Source organism: Eptatretus burgeri, chromosome 16 (assembly GCF_056783735.1).
Source record: "Eptatretus burgeri isolate ZD-2024b chromosome 16, Ebu_testis_v1, whole genome shotgun sequence".
Classification (NCBI taxonomy): Eukaryota; Metazoa; Chordata; class Myxini; order Myxiniformes; family Myxinidae; genus Eptatretus; species Eptatretus burgeri.
In genome coordinates this window covers 16033836-16052350 of record NC_140976.1, presented here as the reverse complement: position 1 = coordinate 16052350, position 18515 = coordinate 16033836, and the positions used below count along the sequence as shown (strand labels likewise).

At 43.5% G+C, this 18515-nt stretch overlaps 1 protein-coding gene across 8 annotated transcripts in view; it reads right to left on the bottom strand.

The window, feature by feature from the left end:
* Positions 1-18515, bottom strand: part of LOC147010601 (CTP synthase 2-like) — a 125652-nt gene that overhangs the window by 62088 nt on the left and 45049 nt on the right. For 7 of the 8 annotated variants that reach the window (XR_015052292.1, XR_015052293.1, XM_085859242.1 and 4 more), the window contains 3 exons: positions 7978-8177; positions 5060-5230; positions 4855-4955 (listed from right to left, as the gene is read on the bottom strand). Coding sequence is in view for 6 of the 8 variants with exons in the window: in XM_085859242.1 (XP_085715368.1) it covers positions 4855-4955; positions 5060-5230; positions 7978-8143 (438 nt within the window). In the remaining 2 variants the exon portion in view is untranslated. Of the gene's footprint in view, positions 1-4854; positions 4956-5059; positions 5231-7977; positions 8178-13508; positions 13602-18515 lie in introns of all 8 variants that reach the window. The other variant, XM_085859244.1, reaches the window with a different exon arrangement.

Sequence of the window (18515 nt, the reverse complement as noted above, 5' to 3'; positions counted from 1 at the left end):
TTGAGGGGGGGGGGATATTGATGGAATGCTGAATTATGTTTTGTCAGTGTGCATACTGGCAACATTTGTGGTGGTGAATACAGGGGGAAACAATATGGGTATGGTCTGCTCCAAATCATTGAAGATGAGGTATGAGTTTTTGGGGTAACATTTGAAGGATATGGAGTGTCAAGTGATTTTTTTTTCAGGGATTCCACAAAGGGTGAGAGTCAGTGCAGATTTCTGTAATGGAGTAAAGGATGTGAACCAGTGGTTGGAGAGGTGGTGTTAGGGTGGGGAGGAGAGCGAGTTTAATTTTGTGAATATGTGGGAATCCCAACATGGTCAAAGTGAGTGGATACAAATGCAGACAGGTCAGGTCAGGTATGGGAGAATGCACCAGAGTAGTGTGTCGCTACGTCCACTTTCCATCGGTACTCCAAGGGCCTCCATCTGGCCATCCGCCAGGCAGATGCCTGGCCCATCCCAATCTCTTTGAGATTCTGATCAACCTGCTGCAACCACAAGGCACGTGGTCGGCCCGTTGGCCTCCTCCACTCATGAGACTCCCTCGCTGAGAGAATCTGGTGAGCAGGATCAGCGTCAGGAAAACGAGCCACATGTCCACACAGCCACAGCTGACGCTCATGGACAACGCAGGTAACAAATCTCATTTGAGTCTCTCTCAGCAACCGTTCGTTGGACACAAAGTCCAACCAGCGATAGCCAAGGAATCTCCGAAAAGACCTGGTACCAAATGAATGAAGTCTCCATCTCAGATCCCTGGTCAGAGTCCAAGTCTCACATCCACAGAGCAAGACTGGAAGCACTAAGAACTTGAAGACTCGGATTATCGTCCTCCTGCACAGGTACTGGCAGCGCCACACCCCATGATCCAGTGAATCCATGACTCCCCAGGCCTCACCCAGACATCTATTTACCTCTGGCTCAACCAGCAGAGACATGAATATCACTGCCAAGGTAAATGACTCTCTCCATGACCTCAACATCCTCACCACAAACAGGTACAGACAAGAGCAGCATCCAAGATATCATTGAAAGCCTGGATCTTAGTTTTCTCCAGGGAAACCCAAAATCGCAGTGGCTCAGACTCCTCATTCAGCACCTCGAGGGCCCCAAAAGGATATCTCGTCTCCTCAAAGATGACTGCATCATCTGCGAAATCAAGGTCAGAGATCATGACATTCCCAAACGATGCACCGCAGCTTGATCTCTCTGACATCCAGTCCAAACAAGCGCAGAAAAGTGTGGGGGCCAGTACACATCCCTGACAAACTCCAGTAACAATTTCAAATAAGTTAGAGATGGTACCACCACATCTCACAGCACTCTCAGTACCAAAGTATTGTTCAGACATCAGATTGATCAGTTTTATTCGCACCCCAAGAAGACCAAGAATCCTCCAGAGGGCATCCCGATTCACTGAATCAAACGCTTTGCAGAGATCAACATAGGCTGCAAGGGGCCCTGCCAAAACTCTTGCCTGCATTCAGTGAGGACCTGAAGAGCAAGGATACGGTCAATCGTTGACCTCTTTGGTGTAAAGCCCGACTGCTCTGGATGTTGGTGCTCAAGCAGATGGTGGCAAATCCTTTCAAGAATTAATTATCCGAGCAAAGACCTTGCCCAACACTGAGAGCAGCGTCACCCCTCGGTAGTTGTCGCAGCCCTGGCGATCATCCTTTCCTTTCCAGGGGAACAACAAGGCCCCACTTCCAATCAGGTGGGATGATGCCTGTGTTCCAGGCAGAGCACAGAATGGCATGCAACGAAACGAGTACAGCATTTCCACCAGCCTTGAGAAGTTCAGCATGGGTGCCACAGATCCCAGGAGCTTCACCCCATTTCAACCGGTTCACTGCAGCCTGTGTTTCCACAAATGAAGGTGGATCACAGTTGATTGGAGGGATAGTAACACCACGGACACCCAACTCGACAGCTGGTGGATCAGCCTGGTACAGCCTCGCAAAGTAACCGGCCCAGCGGGCATTCACTTCGGACTCTATCAAGAGCCTACCACCCTCTATTCTAACTGCAGTACACCGAAGGATGGGCTTGGAGGAATGCAATGCACGAATTCCCCTGAAAGCAGGATGAGAATCACCTGACCACAGATGATACTCTACCCCTCACATATCGGCCACCTTGTCCACCCTGAGTGAATGAACAGTTTTACGCCTCAGCTCCCTGAGCAGCTCAGATCTGACATTTAGCCTGGCCCTGTGACTCTGGTCAATGGTGTCCAGTGTCCCTTGAGAGACAAAATTCTTCTTTGCCTAATGGTGAGTTCCAAGACATCGACCTGCAACATCAAGAATGGTGGTCTTGAAGGCACTCCACAACTCTTCAGGATTCCCAAAAGCACCCACACCCCCAAATCTCCACTTAGCCTGCTTGCAAACTCCTCAGCGACCTTCTCATCCTTGAGCTTGCCAATATCCAGCCTAGGCTGGGATGGCACCATTCTCCCAGATTTAAGCTGCAACTTCAGAGTTGCTACAACAAGCCGGTGGTCAGTATTGAGGAACTGAGCACTCTGGTATACCCTGCAGTTCTGGATCATCATCCAGCGACCATCAACGAGCACATGGTCAATCTCCTTTGCCACATCACCAGCGTTGGAATACCAAGTCCAGCGATGAGTCCTTGGGCACTGAAACCATGAACCAGCCACCCTAAGTCCATGACTTCTTGCAAAGTCAAGGAACTTAGTGCTATTCTGGTTCACAGTTCCAGACCAATGGGAACCAACACATCTCAAAACCATCCCTATCAGTTCCAGTCGATGCATTGAAAGGGGCGCGGTAATTTGGTCACAGGAAATTTGGTCACGGTAAAACGGTCACAAGGTAATTTGGTCATGAGGTAATTTGGTCACAAGGTAATTTGGTCACGGTATTATTATTATTATTATTATTATTCACTGCATTTAAGGCCAGTAAGTTCCAAGAGCAGTAATAAACATTTTCATTTCATGGCCGGCGAATCTTTTTGGCATAATGACGTATTGACCAAGTTTACTGACTACTATAATGGAATCGATTCTGTCTCTCAACTTTTGAATTCCGATTCCATTATAGTAGTCAGTAAACTTGGTCAATACGTCATTATGCCAACAAGATTCGCCGGCCATGAAATGAAAATGTTTATGACTGCTCTTGGGCCTTACTGGCTTTAAATGCAGTGAATAATAAATAATAATAATAATACTGTGACCAAATTACCTTGTGACCGAATTACTGTGACCGAATTACCGCGACCAAATTACCATGACCAAATTACCTACATTCCATTGAAATCCCCCAAGACGAAAAGAGTATCTCGCCTGGGGCACTGATCAACCACAGACTCGAGCGTGGCATAGAATGCGTCCTTCACGGTGAGATCACTCACCTCATTCGGAGCATATAGAGAGACCAGGGACACAACACCCAAAGAGTGAAGAATCCTTAACCTCAAAATACGCTCATTGACCTCTGTTACCTCAATTATCATTGGAGTGAGCTTATTGCACACAGCAACAGCAAGTCCGAGGGCATGGTAACCATCAAAGCAATCAGACCAATCGTAGGTGCAACCACCCGCCATGGTCTCGTCACTATCCGGTCTCTGAACCTCAGAGGCTGTTGCAATATTAATGTTGTTGCACTGAAGCTCAGATGATCATCCTCTCTTCGGGAGAGGACATTCCAGGCATGCACATGAAGGGACCGCCTCAGATTAACCCAAGGAGACTGCCGAATGGTGGACGACACCTCAGTACTACCCTGACACACGCCACCGCAATCTGACCTGGAAAGGTTACCCCGTGGTTTTCCTTATGTCATCTGAGTGAGGTAACGAAGGCTTTGCCACAATCCCATCATCCGGTGAGCTGTCCTACGAAGGGAAGCTGCACAGAAGGTACTCCCCTGGAGTGGGTTTTCAATTTTCTTTGCATTTTTCTTGTGTTTTGCGGAGTGAACAGTTTTAGTGGCCAGAGTGCAAATCCTGCCGCCAACCTCCTAAAAAGTGTCACCCAACTGCAGGATGTCCACAGACACAGTTGGACGCTGGATATGGATGGCCCGTTGGCTCACAAGGAGCTCCTCCGCCTTTTGACAGGTTTTGTTTTTAATTCTGCTGGGTGTCCATATCCAAACACCCTTCTCACCAAGAAACCTGGAGGGGGGGAGGCAGTTTATTCATGACAACCCGACCATGAAACAGGTTTGTACAGGTTTACGTGGTACCTGCATGGCAAGTCACAGATCTGATCTGGCCTGATCTGACAAGGCCTGACCTGCATATGTGAACATTCCATTCATGATGAGGAAGGAAGCCACAAGCCTCAGGAAATGACCATAACAAGGAATTATTCAAATGTAACCCACCAAGTTGATGGTAACCATCTTGGCTTGGAAATCTTTCTCCTGAATAAACTCCATCAAAACACATCATATCAATAAAAGTGGTGTGTTTGTGAATTTATATTAGCAAAATGATTAAAATATATAAATTCCACGGTGTTAGAATTACTTACAATTCTACGTAACAGCAAATTGTACCGAATAAGTGTGCCGAAATGAGAAGTTTGCTTTTGGGTGCGATTTGTCAGGAATAAATCGTGATGTCAAGATCAATCAGAAACGTGGCCACAAGATGGGATGAACTCCAAAAAAAAATGCTGAAATTACACAACACTAATCATTCAAGAAACACTTAAACCAAGCGAACAGCCAAAGCAATGAAGAAAATGGAGCAACAGCTGAGAATGAAGATGAACACCCCTGCAGAACAACCATAAATACATCATTGCACAAGATGCCCCTATATTAGACCCTTCAAAAAGTAAACATGGCTTTGCCATCCCACCTCGATCACACAGACTTGCGGATCATCACCATCCGCGTCAACAGGCACCTTTGCCTGGTTCACGACCCAATCCTGGATAGCATCAGTGATGTGGGGCACAACTAATAATGGAGAACAGAAAGAAGATAAAAACTACTTGGTTTCCTGTCTGCAGATTCAACTACCTTTAATAAGCAATATTGTTAATCATCACATTGTCACTCACCTTGCACAGTCTTTCCCAGGTAATCCCCATGTCGCTCCTTGTTGATGACATGCTGATAGATTTTACCCGTGGTGATGTTGTTATCCTGGAAAAGGTTTATGTCAAGGAAACGCTCATAGTTGCCCAGATCAAGGTCCACCTCGCCACCATCGGTTAGCACGAACACCTCACCTGCCAAACACAATACTTGGTGTTGAAGCAACGCAATGAGAAGAACTTCAAGGAGTGTGCGAGACAACAATATATCGACTTGAATTGCACCCGCATAGACCACAAATGTATTGTTGCAGAAATAACCATTAAGGGGCAACGGGAGTAAGATAGACGAGTAATGTGATCAATATACATGCAGCACAAGTGTGTGGTTTCTGTATAAAATTATATGACTTGTGTCACAGTGTATTCAGAAGCTGATAATCATGACCCCTCCCTTCTATAATGCATCTGACGCACTCCCACCATTCCTCCATCAAATGGTTACATTCATAATCTGTGTGTGTTTGCTGTAATATAGTACATCATTTCCAGCTCTGCAAGCCAGCAAATCCCCACCCCCAACCCCCACCCCTCAATGAAAGCAAAAGAGCTTTGAGACTGTGCGTAAGGTAAGAGCTACTGGCTCTTACCTTATGCACGGCTGGCAGTTTGAAGGACTTGAAGCAACTCAAAGCTGCGAGAAACCTCAGAAGCCACTGGAAGGTATGAAAAGCTGGGTGACACGTCAATGAGTATGCAGCTATTATGCACGGCCATGAGGGAATAGAAGCCAAGGGCCAAAAGGAAAGGGCAGAGTTCCTGTTCCGCGGACTGAAGGAAATGGACGTTTTGAGTTGAGTCCCGCAGAGCCCAGCGAGTTCGAGATAGGAGAGCGTGAGCAGGACAGGGTGGGCAGCTTACGAGAGTTCAACAATAAACTTTGAGGACAACGATCCGAGCATCGGACAGTGAGAAGCATGCATGTACTGGCCCAGAGCCACGAGCCCAGACCCGATTCAGCCGATCATCTCTCCCCCATCACCAGCCGTAGCAACCCCACGTCATCACGGAGGGAAAAGGTTCTTCATCTCATGACCTCTCCCCATCTTTAGTGGGCGTGAGTGATTGGGCCAGAAGATATTTCACGCAAGCCATTGAGATCTCGTGGACGTGGAGGAAATCAACTTTCGTGAAATTATTTAACAGTGTTTGCTTCCTGTTCTTCCCATCCGATCATTCCCTTAGAAATCCTGTTTTGTTTTGTTTTTCACTGGCATGTTGACCTCATGCAAGGTTTGAATTGGGAAAGCAATTAACAACGTGGGTCAGACAAAGGGAATTATAAATTGGCACAAAAAAATCCTCGTGAGGAGCTTTTAAAATGCAGTGGTTCCGGGTTATGGCATGGCCCCTGTCCTTTAGACGGGCAAAACGTCTAACAGATCTCATCGTTTTTGTACGTCAGAAACTGAAGTAAAGATCTGTTTAGCTTTCTCGTTGGATGGCGTATGGTCTCCGAGGACCATCCGTCGCTAAATTGGTCACCGTCTGGGTGAAAAAATTAAGCGTATCCACTTATAGTCCACCTTTAAGATACAATACATGGCCAAAAGTATGCAGACACCCCTTCTAATTAGTGGATTCGGCTATTTCAGCCACACCCATTGATGGCTCTGTGCTTGATTTTACACACTTGTCATTCAATCTCCAGAGACAAACACTGGCAATAGAATGGGCCAGACTGAAGAGCTCAGTGACTTTCAACGTGGCACAGTCATCGGACGTCACCTTTCCAACAAGTCAGTTCGTCAAATTTCTGCCCTGCTCGAGCTGCCCTGGTCAACTGTAAGTGCAGTTATTGTGAAGCTGAAACGTCTAAGAGCAACAACAGCTCAGCCACGAAGTGGTAGGCCACACAAGCTCACAGAACGGGACCGCTGGGTGCCGAAGCACGTAGCGTGGAAAAATCGTCTGTCGTCGGTTGCAATACTCACTACCGAGTTCCAAAATGACTCTGGAAGCAATACCAGCACAAGCACTGTGTGTTGAGAGCTTCATGAAATGGGTTTCCATGGCCAAGCCGCCGCACACACGCCTAAGATCACCATGCGCAATGCCAAGCGTCGGCTGGAGTGGTGTAAAGCTCACCGCCATTGGTCTCTGGAGCAGGGGAAACGTGTTCTCTGGAGTGATGAATCACGCTTCACCATCTGGCAGTCCAACAAATGAATCTGGGTTTGGCGGATGCCAGGAGAACGCTACCTGCCCGAATGCATAGTGCCAACTGTAAAGTTTGGTTGGGGGGGGGGAATAATAGTCTGGGGCTGATTTTATGGTTCAGGCTAGGCCCCTTAGTTCCAGTAAAGGGAAATGTTAACGCCACATCATACAATGACATTCGAGACGATTCTGTACTTCCAACTTTGTAGCAACAGTTTGGGAAAGGCCCTTTCCTGTTTCAGCTTAACAATGCCCCCGTGCACAAAGCAAGGTCCATACAGAGATGGTTTGTTGAGATCGGTGTGGAAGAACTTGACTGGCCTGCACAGAGCCCTGACCTCAACCACATCGAACACCTTTGGGATTAATTGGAATGCTGACTGCGAGCCAGGCCGAATTTCCCAACATCAGTGCCTGACCTCACTAATGCTCTTGTGGTTGAATGGAAGCAAATCCCCACAGCAATGTTCCAACATCTAGTGGAAAGCCTTCCCAGAAGAGTGGAGGCTGTTATAGCAGCAAAGGGGAGACCAACTCCATATTAATACCCATTATTTTGGAATTAGATTTTGGACGAGCAGGTATACACTACATGGCCCAAAGTATGTGGATATCAGACTCAGAGTTAGGAGGGCATTCCACCTCCACCATTAACTAAGGAACTGCACATATAAATAACAGTCAATGGCAATTGCAGGGGTTGGGGACACAAATCTACTTACCATGCTCGTAGGGAGAGAATGTTCCAGCATCAATGTTGATGTAGGGGTCGATCTTAATAGCCGTGACACGCAAGCCAGAGGATTTGAGGATAGTCCCAATGGAGCTGGCGATGATTCCCTTCCCGATGCCGGAAATTACTCCACCTGTCACCAAGATGTACTTCATTTGGGCAGAGACAGGCAGCCGCACCGGGTGATCGCTGGAAAAAAAATATTAAACAGGCAAATTTATACACTGTATCATAATGAAAACAAGTGAATCAATTTTTAAAATATGAAGAATATGGATACAAGAACAAAACAGGAAAAAAAAAAAAACGTTTTAAACCACAGTAAGAACAAGCAAGGAGCTGATACTCTCGGTCCCCTGCCTTTTGGGAATGGATATATGTAAGATGAAAGCTAAATCTTGAACGTTTTTTGAAACCGCGTACACAAGGCAAGTTACCGAGATGGTTGCCATTACAACATAATTCAGCCAATCACATCCATGATCTAATCAGGATTAATGTCATAAGGAATACATATCTTCAATATGAAAGCTAAATGTTCAACGGTTTTTGAAATGTCACGTAAACAAAAGTACATGGACAGGTGATCGGTCGAACGGAGCTCATTTTAAGGTTCCCGAATTGTCCAAAACAGTAAAGTCACTGTTCCTAATTCTAAAGCTTAAAGGCCTTACACATCACATATACTTACCCTGCATCACATATACTCAGAAGAATGAAAATCAAGGTCAATATTTCAAAGATCAACACAACATGCGTTAAAGGTAAAATAAGATTTAAAATTAAATTAAAGAGAGATTGATTTAAAAAAATAAATATATATGTGTAAATTAAAAACCAAAAGCAGCATAATCGACAATATATTTTCGCTAAACGTGAACATTTTCAGACCATGTAGATCTTCATAACAAGTGCGAAAAAGTGTCCCCGCTGACTGAAGGATAGAAGGCATCGACGATCAAAAAAAGCAGAATTGAGGCCAAAGGAACGAGATTAAACCTTATCTATCGTCCCAGTAGCATTTGGCTGGAACCACATCCACCAGATGGCAATATTGACGAACAGATAAGACCTTTACAAGTCCTTGAAATATCAGCTCGAAAATTATCCAAGGCCTTGCAGATAAATTACCCAGAGTTAACAAAGCAGACAAACAAAATGCCAGCAGTCAAAAGGTTAGTCCAAATAACCCCAAAGTTAAATTAATAAATAAATAAATAAACAAATAAAAAGGCAATACATGTCAAACCCCACAATCTTTATTTGATTTAACTTCCAAGAGTTTGCACGGAATACAAGGACAGATAAGACACGAAAGAGGTTATTTGGGCGTTGGTGCCTGTGCTATATATGCACACCCCATTCACTTGACCAAACTTTAACACATCCCTTCATGTTCAACTTGGATAGCCCACTGAACTTTTGGCAGGACACTTAACTGACAGTGGTCCATTGACCACTGTCGGAGAGATCAAGCTGCGGTGCATCGTTTGGGAATGTCAAGATCTCTGACCTTGATTTCGCAGATGATACAGTCATCTTTGCGGAGACTCTGGATATCCTATTGGGGCCCCTCGAGGTGCTGAATGAGCAGTCGGAACCGGTGGGATTAAGGGTTTTCTGGGTCAAAACTAAGATCCAGGCTTTCAATGACATCTTGGATGCTGCTATCTTGTCTGTACCTGTTTGTGGTGAGGATGTTGAGATCACTGAGAGATTCACTTACCTTGGCAGTGATATTCATGTCACTGCTGGCTGAGCCAGAGGTCAATCGATGCCTGGGTCAGGCCTGGGGAGTCATGGATTCACTGGATCATGGGGTGTAGCGCTGCCGGTATTTGTGCAGGACAACAAAGGTCCATGTCTTCAGGTCGTTGGTGCTTCCAGTCTTGCTCTGCAGATTTGAGACTTGAACTGTGACAAGGGATCTGAGATGGAGACTTAATTCCTTTGCTACCAGGTCCATTTGGAGAATCCTTGATTATATATCGCTGGTCGGACTTTGTGTCCAGTGAGCGGTTGCTGAGACTCAAATGAGATTGGTTACCTGCGGCTGTATGGACATGTGGCTCGTTTTCCTGACACTGATCCTGCTCACCAGATTCTCTCAGCGAGGGAGCCTCATGAGTGAAGGAGGCCAATGGGCTAACCACTTGCCTCGTGGTTGCAGTAGGTTGATGAGCATCTCACGGAGATGGGGATAGGCCAAGCATCTACCTGGGGAATGGCCAAATGGAGACCCCTGAAGTACCAGAGGAAAGTGGACGCAGCGACGCGCTGCTCCGGCACATGCTCCCATACCTGACTCGACCTGGTCTATTGAGAAACACTGTGGAAAGAATAAACAAACATTCACAACCTTAATGCAGATGGAATGGCCAACTTGACTCCCTCACTCCCTCCTCCATGCAAAAGAGTGACGGATGCCTTCACGGATCAAGATGACAGTTTATTTAATTCAACACAATTTCTCTGCCAACAACCCAAAAGGCTGAGGCAAAGTTATCAAATTCCAAAAATAACGAGCATCAACTCCTTCTCACTAGTCGGGTAAATCTACAACAAAAAATAGCCTTACCCCAAAAAAATTGATACAAAAGGTTTTTTTTAACAGTTTTGGGTAGGTTTTGACCTCCAAAATAACATACTAAAAATCTACTCAAATCCATCTCCCGGAAAGGGCCTATTTTCAAGATGGCGTCCAAAATGACCGCCATGGGCTTAAATTGCCATAGAATGGGCACTAGTTGGCCTATATTTGCGATTTTTGTGTCAATTTCTATGTTTCGGAGGTCAACAAATCTATTGAAATCATTTTCAAAGTTGGAGATGTATCTACAGTCAAACTTGGTCCAGACAGAGCAATTGACCCTGCTCAACTCTTTCAAAGATTTCTTGTTGTGTCAAAAACAGGAGACATTTCGTTGGAAGATGTCATGGGCTATGAGCTGAGCCCATTTCCCCCTGCACTGTTTGAGGGTATAGGTATTTTCAGAAAGGCTGACAAACCTCAATTAATTCAAGCTATCAGAGACCATTCTGCCAAAGTGTCAAATGATACCGTGTCTGACTCTGTTCCCCAAACTGAGCACTATGTTCTTGATGGTAGCTCCTTGCTGCATCGTTTGTCATGGGCAGCCGGGGACAGTTTCAATGTGATAGCCAAGTCGTATGCTGACTTCACTATTCATCACTATGGAAAAGCAACAGTCGTTTTTGATGGTTATGATGATGGACCATGTATTAAGGACAATACACACAAGCGCCGTGGCCATATTGTTCATCCCGAAGTCAGCTTCACACCTGGAACAGAATTCTCTGGCAAAAAGGATGAGTTCCTGTCCAGGAGCTCCAACAAGCAACAGCTCATCAACCTCATCAGTGAGGAAATGAAGAAAATTGGCTTGAACGTAATTCATGCACCAGGGGATGCCGATGTAGACATAGTAAAAGCGGCAGTGACATCGTCATACCAACAATCAACTACCCTGATTGGAGAAGATACAGATCTGTTGGTGCTATTATTGCATTACGCTAGCGTCGATAGCAAAGAACTGTATTTTCGTTCTGACAATTCATCCAGGAACTGGAAGGTGCACAATATCAACCAGCTGAAAGTATCATTGGGTGAAGAGCTATGCCCACATCTTCTCTTCCTTCATGCCTTCACTGGGTGTGACTCGACATCTCGAGTATTTGGAATTGGAAAAAAGTCAGCATTTCAGAAACTGGCAAAGGGGGATTCAGCAATCAAGACTTGTGCAAACACCTTCCTTGTCCCCAACCAAACAAGAGACATGGTCGTGGAAAACGGCAACAATGCCATGAAAGTATTATTTGGAGGACATCCCTGTGATTCCCTCGCCAAGTTGCGATATAATGTCTTTGTGAAGAAACTGGCTTCAGCTAAGTCGTTTGTCACCCCAGAACGTCTGCCACCAACAGCGTCTTCAACAAGGTTTCACTCTCTGAGAGTATACTATCAGATTATGGTCTGGATGGGGAGGAACGGAAACTTGAAGGCAACAGACTGGGGTTGGCAACTGGAGGACAATAAACTAGTTCCAGTCATGTCAGACAAGGACGCTGCTCCAGAAAAGTTGTTGAAGATGATCCGATGCAACTGCACAACTGGCTGTAGAACAAGTCGCTGTAGCTGTAGGGGATACGGTCTGCCATGCCACAGCGTCTGCGGACCCTGTCAACTTGATACCTGCGAAAATCCTTTCAACAAGACAGTATCGGAGGACGAAGAGGAAGCATAGTTTATCTATGGTAAATGCTACTTCAATGAACGAACTTTCGTTGATGTTTTCGATTTACCCTAACTTGAAGGCATTTTAATTGAAAGTACGTTCTCGAGGAAATGGTGATCATTGTGAGAGCCGATTAATTTATTACTTTCTAAATTACCAAAGCATATTTTTATTTATGTTATGCACAAGATGGTCAATTAATTCTGATCACTACACACGGGACAACTTTTCAGGTAGACACTATTTGAAGGATTAGGCATGACCTCCAAAACATAGGAATAAACACAAACACTACAAATGTAGTCCATTTATTGCCTGTTTTAAAACAAGTACACGCCCATGGTGGCTATTTGGGGGGGGGGGGGCATTTTGGACGCCATCTTGGATTTAAGGCCTTACCATCACTAGTCAACTCTGAAAATGATATCAGGTGATTTGTTGACCTCCAAAACATAGAAATCGACACATACATCACACAAGCACAGCATTTATTGACAATTTAGTAGCAAATTTATGCCCATGGTGGCCATTTTGGGGGGCAATTTTGGACGCCATCTTGAATTTAAGGCTTTTCCATCACTGATCAACTTTGAAAATGATATCAGTGGATTTGTTGACCGCCAACACATAGAAATCGACACATATATCACACATGCACGGTATTTATTGACAATTTAGTAGCAATTTTATGCCCATGGCGGCCATTTTGGGGGCCAATTTGGACGGCATCTTGGATTTAAGGTTTTTCCCATCACTGATCAGCTTTGAAAATGGTTTCATTGGATTTGTTGACCTCCAAAACATAGAAATTGACACAAAAATCACAAATGTAGGCCAGCTATTGCACATTCTATGGAAATTTAAGCCCACGGCGGCCATTTTGGACGCCATCTTGAAAATAGGCCCTTTCCGGTAGGTGGATTCGAGTAGATTTTTAGTATGTTATTTTGGAGGTCAAAACCTACCCAAAACTGTTGAAAAACCTTTTGTATCAATTTTTTTGGGGTCAAACCACAAATTTACTCTACTACACACAAAGATCAATGTGAAGAGGCAGCCAAATTTGCAAATAAAAATTAACAGCCTTGTGGAAAGGATTCAATTTTACTTGCAATGGGACCTAAAGATTTGGCCTCAATAAAATTCAGAACTATATGCACCAATCATTTGTGACACACAATAATATAATTCTGTATGTCTATCTGACATATCAAAAGATGATTGTTCAGAAAACAATATTGACAAAATGATAACACGTTATTACCCCGATTGTATGCCTCAGACTCAGGGACGGTGCTCTCGTCGCCTCACCGTCTTCCTGACAACTTGCTCTTTTGCGTTGGAATACATCGCTTTCCTTTCCGATCACGCCAAAATTAATCACCATCACATGAACAAAGCCATATTGGTAAAACGTGCATGGCCTCATGGGGTTGTTCCCCATAACATTGTCCCCTAGATTTGGTGGCATAAATGTTTTTGTTGTTTTCCTGACTTTTTCCAGCAATAAACCGGCAAAAATTTGTTATTATGTTGCTCAAATCAAATTTGCATTCATCTGCAGACGAAAATAGCACTCGTAAGGCCAAAGCCAAGTTGTGTGATAGATCAGGCCAAATCACATTTCATATTGGGAGATGGTCCACACGTATCCTGAGTTTGTAAATCTTTAATAAGTCACAAAGTTAGTATTTTAACAGCGATAACCGCATTACACGTATTATTCCTCTTTACATGGACAAGTGCTTGTTCAAAGTTTACTGTGTGAACATTTAGTTTGTATTGTTCAACAATCAGTTCCTCTTTCATTCAGAGATTGCAACGAGGAGCAAATACAAGCCAAGGGAACCCAGCCGTAACAAATCGTACATTGTAATGTCAAGGAATACAAAATCCCAGGGCAAAGTATGCAAGCAATCTTTTATTGTTGTTCTGTAAATAAATGAAATAAAATGTTTTTCGTTATTCCCCAAATCAAACACATTATAATTATTTGTAAAATAATGTAATTTCCTTTTGACATGATGCACAAATTCATGCTTTGAATTCCTGGCCAACTCTGCTGAAACAAACAAACAGCCACAGGTTGGCAACTATTGCACATGTTTGATGGGCCCAACGGCCTTCTCCTGCAAGGAACTCACATTATATTATACAAGCAGGGGCTAACCGGCTACTAGCCTGGCTGGGTGAGCTTTTCCCACTGATTGCTTCAGGAAGTGTTGGACATTGAAAAGCAATGGAATTATTAGCCTCATGGTGATTCCCTTTTGTCTGCAGGCCACATTGCATGACCCCACATCCCAATCTACACCTTATCGCAGCCTTTGGTGGCCTCAAAACGGACATCAAGGCCAACCAAACCCCAAGTCCTCAACTCCCAAAGTCATCAACCAAAATGCTTCAATCCACCCAGACATCAATCCCCCCCATCCCCCTAACCAAAATTGCTCAAACTCCACCAAAATTTCCCCCCTCCCCCAGCTCGATGTTATGCAGTCATGCCCTGATAGCTAGGCATTGTCAGTGTAGGTGGGAGAAGTTTCAGTTCTATACCAGGTAACACCCACCTCAAGGGAGGCAGCCCCTCACCAAAACGTATCCTAATCAGCCTGTCTCTTCTGTCTGGTCTGAGCGAACCAGACTTGGTCAAAAACCAAAAAGGGTGACAATGTTAGGCTTACAAAAACGAAAAAGCAGTGTCAGAATGAGTCAGTATGTTTTGTCAAGTACTTGTAAAGCTGTGTTTAAAAAGTGTAATTCCTCTAGATGTTTGTGTTATAAAGTTTTTAGACATTGTGAACTTTTGTTTGTCATGTGACAGGTAAGACTTTTGTTGTTGATTGTGAATGTTTGTTGGGATGTAAATCAAAATACATTATTCATCTTCTCACTTGTAGAGATTGTAGATTGCAATATGTTGGTAAAACTTCTCAATATTTACATCAACATTTGAATGGACATCGGTCTACTGTATCGTCTAGTATTGACATATTTATATAATCATTTCAATGAAGTTGGACATGCTTTTAGTCATTGTTCTATTCAAATGAGACTCAGTAAATGTGAATAATTTTGATAATAAAGAGGAGTATAATGTTGAGCTAGGACGCAGAGAGGATTTTTATATCAGGACATTAAGGCCCGGTCACACCTTGACGTTTTAGCCAGCGATGGCAACGTATTAAAATGTATGTAAAACGCTGGTTTACGTTGAACTTTTGATGTTTTTTTTTAAAGATTCGGACGTATTCATAGCGACTTGGTCTTATGTATAACGCATTGGTAACGGACACAGAACGTTTCGTTGTGTTATAGATAACTTATACCAACGAATGCTGAACCTGTTGTCGGCCTACACAACCGATGCCCAACGATAGTCTAACTTAGGCATAGCGCGTTGCACGCATCGCCGACGATGTTGTGACGTAGCCTATTAAAAGGCTGACACACAACGATTCGAATCATAACTGCCGTAGAAATGGAAGTGTCAACATCGCGGTCACACCTTGGCGATCTTGCCAACGTATGCCGACCTAAGAAAAATGTGTCTAAAACGTTGGGGCACGTCAAATACGGTATGAGTAAGTTTGGTATACGTGAGTAGAACGCTAAAGTACGCTATCATACGTCGTAGTAAGTAGAGTACGTCAAGAAATTTTAAACATGTTCAAAATTTTACAACGTACTTGGCGTATGACACACGTTCCGCATGCGATGGGGATAAGTTTTACACACGATATGTGGACGCTTACACACGTCCACAAAGGCTACTTATAAGCTACTCATAAGTCGAAACACGTCGCGGTAATGTCTTTTTTACGCGAAACTTATTTCTAACTTGTGTTTGACGTGCTTTGAACCAATTCTTTACGTAGTCCAAACACACAGACGTATGTAGACGTATTCCAATGACGTCTTCCGTTCGACAAAAAAAATAAATGAACGTGTTTCTAGCTTACAACTGCCATATAAAGACGTGTTCCCAGCGGTTTTAGGAATTGGTATATAAAAATGCTGCTCATGAAAGGGGAACCCAACAGTGTTTGAGTCCTTTTTGAGTCAATGTCCATGTCAGCAGTAACAGTATCAGTATCAGTATTACTATTAGTATTAGTATTAGTAATAGTTTGTTCATGTTGGCAGTAGTAGGTGAGTGTGAGGGGGAGCGTGTGGGTTATGATGGATCGTCCTTGCGTTTAACGATTTAAATGATAAACTCAACGATTTAAATGGCTGCATCTCCACTATTGAAAGTAGACGCTTGTGCTCAACAATTGGATTTTTTTTTCCACTCAACGACTTTTAAACGGTACCACTCAGCTATTTTCATTGTTTACAATGAACGATTTAAATTGCTGTCACTCATCTTTGTTTTTTGACGCTGGGGTTTGGAAATTTGAAGCGTTTCTTCTAAACGTGTTAAAACGCTCAAACTCGACTATTTTAAATAGACGCTGCCGATGGACAATTGGAATCATAGCCAAGCTAGACATCGAAGTGTGAACATCCTCGTCATGCCGAAGAAAAGTTTGAAGAGTGCTGCAAATAAGTGTCCTGGCCGTGGACGCTGACGCAAGGACGATCCATTATACCGACGTCTTTCAGCCTATGAGTAACTTAAAAGTAACGTCTGTCGATGTGTGGCAACGACCGCGTAACATGCCAACAACACGTTATTCATAGGTTAGAAATAAGTTTTGGGTACGCTAAACATTACCTCGGCGTGTCTCAACTTATGATTAACTTACAAGTAGCATGTGTTGACGTCTGTCAACGATCGCAGACCGTGCATACAACTTGTGGCCAGCGTAGCGGAACGTGTGAGTCATACGCCGGCATACGTCGTGAAATTTCAAGCATGAAAAAATTTGAGGACAACCAAAAAGTACAACGTTTAAAGCCAACGTACAACGACGTATGGCAGTGTTTTTCAGCGTGCTCTCAATGTTATCAAAACTTACCCATAACGTATTCAACGTGTGCCAGCGTTTTAGAAAAAAAAATCAAAAATCGGCATACGTTGGCTAAAACGTCAAGGTGTGACCGGGCCTTTATGTGTGATCTATCAGTTGGGCCTTAATGACACTGGGTCATTGCACAAGGTACGGGGTCAGTTTCTCAAGGTAATGCTTTCGGAAACGAGTATTTTGCTAATCCAATCAGAAGGAGACCCAGAGGTCATGGGTGTCGTACAGCTCCAAAAATGGAAATTTCAGAGATAATTGATAAACTTAACGGTGTTTATGAAGGAAAGGTTTTTCATGATTTTTATGTTTTTCTGAGGTCATGTTCCAAACGAGTTTTAGCAAATATTCTCCAGAGTTTAGCAGGTTCAAATGACGTGCTGGTTTTTGTTTGAAGCTTTTTGTAACAGGGTTCTGGTAAAGAAGTCTACTCCCAAAGTTGGTATGATCCGCAAGTTCTTCGTTTGTGATTTTTCCAGCAAGCAAGTAGATAGGCTTCGGCTTCATTCTATTTTTGGGGATACTGGTGTGGAGAGTTTATTACCAGGTAAAGTTGGGGAACTAACCCCATTGAAGGTTTATTTCACTTTCACCAAGACCAGAGGACAATCCTTATTCAATGATGGTAAATTTCTTAAAACTCTTAGTGCAGATATAATAAAGGACATTTTGGAAACTGACCAAGCACGTTTGTCTTCCTCTTATTTTATATGGTCCTTGTGGACATAGTTTCTGGGGATTTGAATGTCATTAATAAAAGTGAAATTAGGGATCTGATGAAAATGGGAGTTAAATATAGGGAACCAGTAACTCAACCTTGGAGCTGCATTTGGTCTTCAACTGTGAATTGTCTAATTTTGTTAACAAATGTGCACCAAATTTAAGTTATCTGTAAACAGTTTCAATGCAAGGTTTAACAGAGTTGTGGAAATCCTGCATAATATAATTGTTTTTTTTTGTCGTCAGGGCTTGCTTTTACTGGGTAGGTCTGAAACAGTGCTAAACAAGCCGAGTGTTCGTAAAGACATTCGGGAGCTCCATGATAGCTATGCAATAGCTCCAGTGGATAAGGCTGCTAATAATTTTGTTGTGGTTTGTAAAAAGTTTGATGTAGAGGTTTTATTAGAGTTAGGCATTGATTCGGTTACTTTCACTGATATAAGAAATAGCACATATGTTCCTAGTCACAAATCACTCCAAGATATTTTCTCTGAGAATCAGGACGTTTTAGTTAATAACTTCAGGATTTAACGTGAAGAGATAAATCTTTGTATTCCTCGACTTTTCTGGATCCATAAGCTTCA